Here is an 11,502-nt window from a genome sequence, read left to right as displayed (position 1 = left end):
TCTGTCTCCTTATTGCTTGGGAGGGCAGCGTCCCATTCAGCACCCTGGACAGCACCCAGGGCTGCCTTCCCACCCGGGGTCCTAATATATATAGCACAGAGGCCCAGGAAGGAAAAACTGTGGGAGGGGTGGATACCACCTGCAAAACCCTCCCCAGGAATAATCTCATGTCATGTTCTGGATACCTAGTGAGGAAGGCTGGGTAAGGATTATCGGTATCCCCATTTTGCAGATGAGAAAACCAATGTTCCGAGAGATTTGTGTGTTCCATCTGTTCACTCAGTAAAGAGCCACTGAGGCCTGCTCCACATGGAGCCCTCGGCTGAGTGCACAAACCCAAACCAGGTTGACATAGATGACAGCCATTCTGTGCAAGCAGTGTGAGAGTGAAAGTGTGTGCCGGGGCTGTGGAAGCCCAGCAAGTGCTGACTGCTGAGGCGGGGAGCTCAGGGGCAGCTTCACAGAGAGGGGCCACTGGGGCTAGATCTGGAAGGCTGAAGGGCAAGTTGCCAGTGTGAGCAGGCGAAAGTTCCAGGCAGAAGGAATGGCATGTGCAAAAGCATGGAGGTGAGAGAGATGGGCCAGGAGAGGTAGGCAAGGGCCGCATCACTAAGGGCCTTGCATTCTAGGCAATTTCTAGGGTCCTTGGAAGCCTTCTGAGCAGGGAGGGCAGTGACCTGGCCAGATGTGCATTTTGGAAAGATCACCCCAGAGCTAGGTAGCGACTGGAGGCAGAGAGAATAAGGAGGACAATGAGATGAGAAATTCAAGTCTAGGAAAGACATGACAGGTTGTTAGATATTAGCCCAAACAAAGGACAATCAGGACTACAGATAAGGAAACCCAAGTCAGACAGGGCCCAGTGACCTGTCCAAAGAGACGCAGCAAGTCAGTGCCTAGGGAGTGGGGACTGACGGGCAGAGAGGAGCACAGCCCTCGACACAGTAAAGCTCTGCCCCTGACCATGGACGTGGTGAGTCCCAAAGCCCTCAGGAGCCTCTGCTGCAGCTGTGGTTGCTGTGGAGCAGGATCAACAGGGTGAATACTCACCCTCCTCCTCAGACCAGATGCAAAGCAAGAAACTACAAGCAGGGAGGGGAATGCACATTGCAGCTCATCCCGAGAGATCCTTGTGGTGGCCAGTGGAGCCCAGGGCTGGGAAGTGGGGAGGCAGAAGCACAGGAGAGGCACCCAGAAGGCTTTAGGTGATGCCTCTTAGAAAAAGGCCTGGCCCAGGATGTGGCGTGGGATCTGCTGGCAAAAGGTCAGGGACCGGGGCTTTGTTTGTGTGAGCCTACTGCCCCTTTCTGGGAATAGGACCTCCCCTTTTGGAGACCTACTCCCCCTCCCCCTCCCCTGAGGTTCCCAAGGGGGCTGCCAATCACAGTGCCCCACCCCCTGGCTGGGGCCAATCAGAGCCCTTCCTTGGGGGTTTTCTGATTGGAATTCAAGAGGAAGTTTTTTTCCCTCTGGGGGCAGAGTTGAGTGATAGGGGCTGCAAGAAGGAAGCCTGGGGGGCCCAGGGGGATGAGGAAGCTTGCCTGAAAGAATGGAGCTGACGTAGAGAGCAGCTGGAAGGGATGAGATCTGGCCACACCCTGACCCTGGCCTTCATCTCCCAAGGCTAGCCACCCACCCACCACCTACCACTCCCTTCCTGCAGCTTGCAACTCCTAAACGAACGAAGTCCCCTTTTGCCTAAGCTGGCTGGTACTGGGGATTCTGCCACCTCCGGCCTCAAGTTGCAATATAGCCATTAACAAGCCGTGGGAGTTTGGGAAAGTCATGCCCCTCTCTGAGCCTTGATTTCCTCATCTGTAAAATGGGGGAGTCACAATACCTACCTCAAAGACTCAAGTGAGACGGTGCCTGAGTGATCGCTTTGTACCCATAAGTGCTGGGGCTGCCCAAGGGGAGGGCGGGGGTCTGCTCCCTCCTCTGACCGGGCCGCAGCTGGCAGGATTCTGAGGAGACTTAGGGAGCCGGTACCACCACGACACCCACTCCTCCAGCCCCTGCAGGAGGCCGTTAGCTGTGACAGCCACCCCCACCCCAGCAGCCAGTCCCTTCTTCCTTCTCCCCCATCCAGGCTCCTATAGCACCTAACCCCTCCCTCTGACATGTCCACCTCCAGAGTCAGTCAGCTCTCCAGGGGCCTGCATCTGTGTCTCAGAGTCTCTGGGGAGGGGCCCAGAGGTGCCCATGCTGCTAAATGACCAGGCCGGCAGCTGCACCTGTGGCCTCTGCTCCCGTGGCTGCCTGACCACAGAAGAGCTGTGGCAACATGTCTCCACACTGATTCTACCCTTCTTTGCCTGGATTCCTGGGAACTGAGAAGGGTTCACTCACTCAGGCTTATATAGACTACGCCCTAGAAACTGCCCTCTGGCACCAAGCCAGCCCGGTCCCTCCACCCCACACCCACCCTGAGCCCTGGAACCTGAGCTCTCCCGATGCTCCTCTGCAGCCATGAAGGTCAGGTCCCTGGAAGCTGAGCTCCAGCTTCCAGTCCTACTAGGAGGGTACTGAAAAAGGTGAAGTCCCAGCCCTGCCTCTGACTGTGGCCTTGAGCAAGTCACTTCCCATCTCGGGCCTCATTTTATTATCCATAAAATGGGCCACCTAAAACTTTCCTGCAAGGTTGCTGTGATGGGTCCAGGCCGAGGGTGTGGAACTCCTAGCACAGAGCACAGCAGGAGACCAGGTGCCTTAGACAACAGGTAATACTAAAAGAGCTACTTCTGTGCCAGGCACTCACTCGCTAAGCTAACTTTACATATGTTAATCTGTTTCATCCTCGTAACAACCCTATAAGGTAGGTACTGTCATCATCCCCATTTCACAGATGGGGAACCTGAGGTCACTAAGCTCTGCCTGGCCTCTGGGCCCCAGTGAAAGGCAGCCATGACCATCACAGCCAATGGGGAAGTCCTACTTCAAGGGGCTCCACCCTACATTCCCAGTCTGCTTACCTCAGGCCCCAACAGGGGAAGGGTTGTGTCCAGGGTCACCCAGGGAGTCAGGGGCAAGGATGGAGTCAGAGCCTAGGCCACCCCCTCCCAGTTGGAGTCAGCCTGACCCCATCACAATTTGACAAGACCAAGTGAGGCGAACCAAAGAGATGGAGGAACAAAGTTGGGGTCCCAGGGCTGGGCCTTCCCCTGGGGAAAGCAAATAGCTCAGCAGCAAAATCCACAGAGTGAAGTTTATTCCCAAGAAAGTTCCCTCCCCCCTCCCCAGCCCGGGACAGGGACAGACAGCCTGGGGGTGAAGATGGGGCTCCAGGGGCTGAGGGGCCTCTGAGGAACAAGGAAGGGCCCTGGTCCCCCGGCCACGCCGTGTCTGGCTCCCCCAGCCCAGCTGAGTCCACTGTGCCTCCCTGCCCAGCCCTCGGGAGAGGGGAGGCGGCGCTGGCTCCTGGGTAGTTCCAAAGTGGAGTGTGAAAATAGAGAGATATATAATATTTATACGCAGTGGGCAGTCCGGAGTGGCACTCACACCTCTGTCTGGAAGTCGCCATCCGGTGGCTCTGTGGGCTCCCAGGCTGCTGCCCGGTGCAGGGCCAGCCGTTCTCGGGGCTTGGGGGGCAGCGAGCCCAGCGTCATAGACTTAAAGGTGCTCCAGCTCTGATGTCGCCGCTGTTGGGACAAGCCGGGACGCTCCCCTGGACTGGGCTTCTCCTGTGCGGGGGAGAGGGAAGGGCCCGTGGAGATGGGCCAATACCCTCACCCACTGTACAGAGAACCAACTGAGAAGGCCCGGGGAGGGCCAGTGATGCCCAAAGTTACCGAGCAATCGGGTGCCAAAGTGGGGCTCAAATCCAGACCCGCCTGGCTCCAGAGTGGGGTTCCTCATCCCTGTGCTCAGAGTGGCCCCCTGAGACCATGTCTCCTGCTGCCCACCCTCCTCAAGATCCTGATGGAGCTCCCACCAATACCCCCCATCTCCTAAAAACCCCAGACTATTGCTTATGCCATGGGCAGACCCTTGGTGAGGCAAGCTGAGGCTGCCCAGGCCGGGGAGGAGGGCAGGGAGGGAATGAGTACCTCGCGCCCACCTCACCCCACCCCACCCCAGCCTGGGGCACTTACGCTGGACACGCTCCGTTCGGCTGCCCCACCTGAGGACACACTCCACCGCTTCTCCCTCTGCAACGGGGGCCACGGGTCAGGGTCTGACCCCAGGGGCCACTGTGCCAGGTTGGGCCCTGAGCTCCGGGCAGGGGTAGTCACAAGAGGAGCCCTCACCTTGGCCGTGGACTGGCTGCGGTAGCGGTCGAAAGTGTGGAATTTCTGGTTGAGCTCATGGTAGAGTTCCGAGTGCCGTTTTCGGGTGTGCATCACCTTCTGGGAGCCACAGGGCGTCAGGGCAGGTGCTCCCCACGGGATGCTCAGCATCCTGGGTCCCCACATCCCTGCCTGCTGCCGGCCCCTCTGGGACAAGGCCTGGCTCTTTCTTCACCCCAGAGCTACGGGCTTGGGCAGTTGAGGGACTGTCATGGGGTCAGGCTCTGCACTGGGGCTTGGGCTAATTGTAGGAAGGGACCCTCCAGGGACAAACCGCCCCCCACAATCCCAAACCCAACACACACATACACCGTAGCACTTACCTCAAAGTCCAGGTCTGAATACCGTAACTTCTTTCGCTGGGAAAGAGCAACAAGGAAGCAGTGAAAGAGAAACAAACTTTTTACCATGTGCAGGGGGTTTAGAGTGAGGAAATCTGCTCCCCCCCAGGGTCTGCCCACTGTACCTTCCCCCAGCCCAGGCTCAGGAGCTAGGAACCCTTTAAAGGACAGCCCTAGAGGTTGTGGAAATGGGCTTAGGGCCTGGGAGATGAGGCTCCAAGGCGCTACCCCACCACAGGACTGCCAGGGGCACACACAGGCTGGCACACGCGTAGACATGCACCTGCACGTGGACCAGATGTCACAGCGCAGACTTCCAACACGGCGGGACACAGATCCCCACATGGGATCACAGAGCAGACCCTCCTTCCTCTGTGTCCTGGATTCCACCCCTCTGTCCTGCCCCATCTTGCCCCATCCTCTCTGCCACCAACGGGCTCCTCTCTCCCTGGAAACCTCCACTTGTCCTGCAAATACAGGACGCAGGGTTACAGAAACCTTCCTTTCACCGCACTTTGCCCCTTTTCCTGCCAAACTTGGCCCTGCCTCCCTGGCCTCCCTCCCTCATGCCTCTCCCGGCTCTCACTTGCCCAAGACCACCCTCAAGGCCCCAGTGGCCTAAGCAGCATTCGGTGCCACTCAAGAAGGAGGCCTTAGAGTCTCAGAATGTTGGCACAGGAGCGCTCACGAGGCCAAGTCCAACCTTCTCAGGTTACACTGGGGAAACTGAGGTCCAGGGTGAAGGGACTTGCCCCACAGTCCTCAAGGACGCCACTAAAACTGCCATCTAGATCTCCCCAGTCCCAGGCCTGCAGACAGGCTCACCACCACTGGCGTTGGTGACACCCCTCTCCTGGTCCTTCCACCTCCCTGCCTGCTCTTTCTTCGCCATCCACCCTGGCGTCTCCAACTCTCGGCCCCCGCACTCTGCCCTGCCCTTCACCACACACACACACACACGTGTCCTCCCCGTTCCCAGCCACACTGCACTTTCTGGAGGCAGCGGGACTCCTCTCCCTGCTCCCTGATGCCCGCAGGCAAGGCACACGCGGCTGCGCCCAAGAGAATAAACTCTAAATCCCCCCGCCCCCAACACGCTCCTCCGCCCCATCGCAGTTGCCCGCACCAGAATTCTGCACGTCATCCTTGACCCCTCAAGACTCCGCCGTGTTTTCTGCTACCTCCCACACAAGGAGCCCAGGGCCGGCCCCTCCTCAGGGGCCCAAGCACGGACAGGTGTCCCCAGAACAAAACCTGCCACCATGCTGAGCGCTCCCCTCCCCAGTTCCCGTGTCAAGTTTTCTTTGTGACGCCTTCCTGTTTTTGCCATCTGCGGCAAGAGCAGGCACCAAATGTTCAAGAAACATTTTGGGAGAAAAACTAAACTTGCGAACCTTCTAGCTGCTAACTTCGTTTTCTCGTGGGGAGGATGGGGAGCCGGTTTCTGGGGCCGAACATGAGCAGCCAGTGGTGCCTGAGCCGTGATTCCCGACCCTGTCCTCATCCACACCCTCCTCATCCCTCCAACGAAAGTTCTAGAGTTCTACAGGGGGCCACTACCAACTGCTTGTGGCCAGTGATTCCCTGCAGGGAGCAGGCCTGAGGAGGTCAGAGAGAAGGTGGGGCAGCCACAGAAAACACACAGGCAGGGAAAGAGAGGGGCTGACATTTTCTCAGGAAGAGGGGGCAATTACCGCAGGCCTACGGGCACTGCCTGAGGCTGATTTCAGGAATGATTCCAGTAGCAATCCCCAATCATCTAGCACTTTCTACCTGCTCCACACAGAGATAAATGTTTTATATCAATTAGTCCTCGCAACAACTCTTCCAAGAGGCTGCTCCTATGTTAGTTATCCCCACTTTACCAATGGGGAGACTGAGGCTCCGAGAGGTTACGTGAGCCTCAGGGGAAGGTTATGCTCCAAATCCCGCTGCTGGTCAGCAGCGTCCAGACCTGAACGTGGGGACTCGGAGACCCAGGCTCTCAGCCCCTATGACGTGGCTTCCCTAGCAATAGAGCACCGGGCCTGAGCCACAGGCCCCTTAAAGGAGGGCCCATCCTAACTGGTCACCCCAAAACAGGCACTAAAGCAAGTGTGAGCACCTTTGAGAAGTGCACCCTCAGCGCGTGGCGTCCAAGCCCATCTGAGGAGCTCAGAGGAGCCAGGATTCCCCTGGAGCCGCCATGGGCACAAAGGGAGGAGAAACGCACAGCAGATACACTCCCCAGGACTTTGTATGAGGAGGCTGCCGGCTGTCCCTCCCCGGATGCTGCCAGACATAGTCACAGGCACCCAGGGTCAGGCCTCCCACCCCCCTACCCCCTGCCCGTGCCCAGCAGCCCCTCACCTCCAGGGAGCCCAGCTTCATGGTGGAGCCGGGCACGGTGCGGGGCATGGTCCGGCTGCGCTCCCCCGGCTCGGGCACTTGGCGGGCGCTGGGTGTCGGCGGTGGCGGTTGGAAGGTCATCCCGTAGGGGTTCTGTAGCGACCCGTAGGCAGGGCCCAGCCCCAGGCCCGAGTGGTCCACAGACAGGAAGCTGGGGTAGCCTTCGGCATGGCCCATTGCCTTGGCAGCCCGCCGGGGGGTGCCCTCGGGCCGGGCCCGCGGGGCATCCTCGCCACCTCCGCCCCCGCCGCCGGGCTGCAAGCTCAGAGTCCTCCGGGGCAGCACCATGTAGTCCCCGTCGGAGCCCGGCTCGGCAGGCTGCAGCCACGTGAGGTCCAGCTGCCGCAGGCCACCCTCCCCACACATGTACACCGGGTTGGCCTCCTGGGGGGGCGGTGGCTCCCCCAGCCCTGGTGAGGCTGACATGGGCACCAGGAGATTGCCAGGCAGCGGTGAGAAGCTGAGGCTGCCCTCGGGACCCACGAGGCAGGACTTGGGCTCCTCGTCCTCGTCCAGGGACAGGCGGGACAGTGTGCCCGTGATGGTGGACGGGTTACAAGTGTTGACCTCCTTGAAAAGCACTGGGGGCAGGAGCGGAGGGAGGTAAGTCCGGGGGAGGAGGAGCCCCCAGATGCCCTTGCCCAGGCTGACCAGGTACCAAGCCCCTGAGCTTGGACAGTGGGGGAAACTGAGTCCTGGCGTGATGGCTGGGTGGTTAACACAGGGGTTAAGAAGGTGTCTATCCCAGAGGCCCACAGCCAGGGGGGGCGAGGAACGAAGCCAAGGCCCAGCTCCCACAGTGCCCGGGTGCGGGTCCTGACCTCTGACCCGACAGCCCCAAGGCTGTCAAAAGAGACTTGCTCCTCCCCGCTCCCTGGGCAGCTCCTCCCCAGGAGACGCAACTTGAAGGAGGTTCCGCTAAGAATCACGGACATGACACTTTGTGCCGAGCACCCGGCTAGGCACTTGACGTCCCCCAGCTCACGTAAGGCTCCCACCCACCCGGGAGGACAGGCTTCTCTCCGCTGTAGGTGTGGAAGCTGTTTGCCCGAGTCGTACAGTGAGTGGCGTTCACAGCCTTGAATCCAGCTCAGGGTTTGTCTGACTCAAAAGCTGGACCCCGCAGCCAGACACCTGTCAGGCCCTTCCTTGGTGCGGCAGGGGGCCCTCCCTTCCTGCCCCTCTCTGGGGCCATGCTCGGCTCTGCCCTGGCACACTCACCTGTCTGACAAGCCAGGTCCACATCTTTTTCAAAGTCTGACTATAGGCAGAGAGGAAGAGAGCAGACAGGCAGAGAGAGGATCCATGTATCAGGGTTGGGGGGGGGGGACGCAGGCCCCTCCCTACCCTCCCAGAGGGTCTGCCTCTGCTGGGCACACTGCCCAACAGAGCAGAGGGGCCCCAGGCGTGGTCTCCTCTAGCCGCACCTGACAGCGGGAAGACTGAAGGGGGGAAGGACTTGCCCAAGGCCACCCAGCTGTCAGTGGCTGAGCCTGAATCAAACCCAGTCTCTGTTCCCTCCCTGCCATAGATGAGGCAAGTGAGGGGTCTAGGGCAGGGGGCACTCAGAACCCACCTGTGCCCTGCCCGGGCCTCCTCACTCACCAGGATCTGCAGCTGCCCGTTCTTACACGAGTCGGGGGAGTCTTCGCTCTCATCGGCCCGGCACACGCCCATCTGGCACTTCACCACGTCCTGGACCTGGGGGCAGCAGGCGCCTGCTAGACCTGAGGCTGCCACAGGGCCCCCGGCCACGGCCGGCCGTGCCTCCCGCCCCAGGCACCCAGGCGGGTGTGGAAGGAAAGAAGCGCATCCAGCCTAGGGGAGGGGGGAAAAGGAGCCCCCGGGGGCCGAGGCCAAGGCCAAGGCTGCCCAAGCTATCAGCGTGCACACCAAGGGCTGCCCAGCTGGGGACCTGGTCGGGCCTCAATCTTCCCCATCTGCACCATGGGGAGAAGCGAGAGACTGGCATGGTGTGGGGAGGACAGGGGCAGGAGAGGCCCAGCCCACCTCTCGGCGCAGAAAGCAGTGCACAGCCGTGATGACAAAGCCCTGCGCGGAGTTGAAGACAGCAAAGAGGGCCTGGAAGAGGACGGAGCGGCGGTCTGTCATGGCCAGGACGGCGGACATCCAGGTGAGCGCCAGCAGGGGCAGCACCACGCAGGAGCTCCAGAGCGAGGCCCTGAGGACAAGGCAGAGGGTCCGTCAGGGCAACACTCCAGGGGACAGGCTGGGCTGAGCCTGGGCCTGCACTCAGCCTGGGGCCCTTAAGCTGCCCAAGACTGGCAGGGCCCCAAATGCCAAGACCTCAGTAATGTCCCCAAGCAGGGGGGCTGAGGAGCCGGAGGCAGAGAAACAGAGCAAAGACCAAGAGCAGAAAACTGGGGGACAAGGAGAGGGAGAGGGACAGACACACAGACACAATGGGACCGAGCCTGAGGCAGCATCAGCGGACAGAGACAAAGAAGGTGGAAAGCAACAGTGGGAGAGAAGAGGAGGAGGGAGACAGATACAGACGCTGTGGGTTTCAGCCACAATTTGCACAGACTCACAGGCCTGGGCCACATCCCCAGAGAGTCTGGGAGGGGAGGAGAGAAAGAGGGACAAAGAGAGACGACAGACATGGTGAGAGAGTGGATGAGACGGGCAGAGACACACAGGAAGGTTAAATCGGCAGAGAGGACGGAGGACATCACAGAGCACAAATCTTTGGGGGGAGGACGGGGGGGGGGGGGGGGGGGACCAGGGCAGCAGAGGCTCCTCCCCTTCAGCTTCCCAAGGAGGAGGTGCCAGGCTCCCAGGGCCTGCTCAGAGCTGGGCAGAAAGATCATAGCTGGGGCTGGGGGTCAAAGCCAGGGTCAGGGCCAAACCCACACATCCCCGACCTCCTTGACAAGGGAGGGCAGAGAAAAAAGGCAGAGGGGCCCGGGCATCCGGGCACCAGTGCCAGCCCGCCCCCACCAGCAACAGCCCACGAGCGCACAGTAGGGCAGCCTTGCCCTACTGGGCCAGGTGCCACACCCTGCCCACTCTGCCTCATGAACACCGCCAGTGGGAGAGTCAGGCAGGGGTGGGCACAGCTCTGGACAAGGCAGAGAGATGGGCAGGCGGCCAAGACCTGCCCTAGGAAGAGCGGTCCAGGGCTGTTCAGCCCGGCAGGGGGCGGGCACAGTGGTCTCCACAAGCCCCGGGGGCAGAGCCAAGACTAAAGAGAGGACCTAATCACAGCCACGAGGGCTACTGTTGACTAACCACCAATTCTCTGGCAGGCCCTACACCAAATACTTTTCATACATTAATCACACTGTGACCAAAACAACTCCAGTAAACAGGCATGGGGATTATTATCCCAATTTACAGATGAGGAAACTGGAGTGTGCCCAGCTGGGCAGACAGAGACAGAGCCGGGATGCAAACCCCAAGTGGCGCCTCCGAAGCCCCAGCTTTTAACCACTAGTTCTGAGAGACTGGGTCAGAGAGGCAGATGGGAGCCTGAGCGAAAGGGAGCTTTCTGCTACACAGAGGTTCCCAGAGATGGTGCCAGCCGCCTCCAGAGGCAGTGAGCTCCCTGATCCTGGAGGTGTGCAAGACAGAGCTGGGCCCCCACTGCTCAGGGAGGGTCAGCTGGATTTCTGGCCCTGAGTGGGAGGTGGGGCCTGAAGCCCTGAAGTTCATTCATTCATTCTACTCTTGTGCGGCTGGGATTTTAAGAGTCTCAGCAGCCCGAGGACAGCTCAGTGAAATAATTCCCTACCTCCGAGATTCTCTGTCCTCCAACTGATTGTAAGATTCAGTGCCTCTGAAATTCTAAGTCTCAGATTCTATGACAGATAAGACTCTATGATTCACTCATTTGAAGATTCTTAGCTTCTGACTGTCTTATTCTAAGATTCTACCATTCTAATTCTAAAGTTCTAGGGGCTCAAAAATTCTAAGGGTGGAAGATTCTATGAGCCTCTGTAGGTTGGGGCTATAAGGAGGAGTGTGTGTCTGTGCCTGGATAAAATGTAAGCCGGGGCTGGGTGGGGGGCAGGGGCAGGGAGCAAGGGGTGGGCACGGGAATACGGCATTTTCTGGAAGGCACAGACATTCATTCCCGTGGCCTCTTTGCCATCACAGTGTCGAGCCCTTGAGAGTGCATGGCAGTTGGCGGGGCAGGGCAAGCTTTCCAGGGCACTGGGCTGATATCCCTCCTCCCCCCACCATGGGCACTGCCCCCCCTTCTTTTGCCCCCACCCACCCACCCCCTTTCCCACGGGGGCACAACTAACATGGCGTTCCTGGCCGAGGCTGAGCTGAGCAGGGGGCTGGGGACCGCTCCACACGCTGAGCAGGGGAGGAGCAGGCTGGCCCAGGGGCACCGCTCCGACCTCGGGGGCAGCACAGACACGGGAGAAGGGGGGAGACACACAGGAAGTGGGAAGAGATGGGGCAGTGTGAGCCCCGAGTGGGGGGAGGGGGAGGGCAGATGAGAGAGAGAGAGGGGG

General features: G+C 59.9%; 1 protein-coding gene across 1 annotated transcript in view; it reads right to left on the bottom strand.

Moving 5' to 3' along the window:
* Positions 1-3,191: 3,191 nt before the first annotated feature.
* The window catches only part of ADGRB2 (adhesion G protein-coupled receptor B2), a 31,030-nt gene continuing 22,719 nt past the window's right edge, over positions 3,192-11,502 (bottom strand). Inside the window, 9 exon segments of the mRNA XM_029230294.1 lie at positions 3,192-3,680; positions 4,092-4,148; positions 4,248-4,346; positions 4,610-4,645; positions 6,977-7,596; positions 8,237-8,276; positions 8,621-8,716; positions 9,026-9,197; positions 11,287-11,385. Coding sequence (XP_029086127.1) covers positions 3,495-3,680; positions 4,092-4,148; positions 4,248-4,346; positions 4,610-4,645; positions 6,977-7,596; positions 8,237-8,276; positions 8,621-8,716; positions 9,026-9,197; positions 11,287-11,385 — 1,405 coding nt within the window. The 3' untranslated portion in view covers positions 3,192-3,494.

Source organism: Monodon monoceros, unplaced genomic scaffold (assembly GCF_005190385.1).
Source record: "Monodon monoceros isolate NGI ecotype Baffin Bay Population unplaced genomic scaffold, NGI_Narwhal_1 Super_Scaffold_18, whole genome shotgun sequence".
Taxonomy (NCBI): domain Eukaryota; kingdom Metazoa; phylum Chordata; class Mammalia; order Artiodactyla; family Monodontidae; genus Monodon; species Monodon monoceros.
The sequence above is the reverse complement of the archived record's forward strand: the minus strand, read 5'-3'. Positions and strand labels throughout refer to the sequence as shown.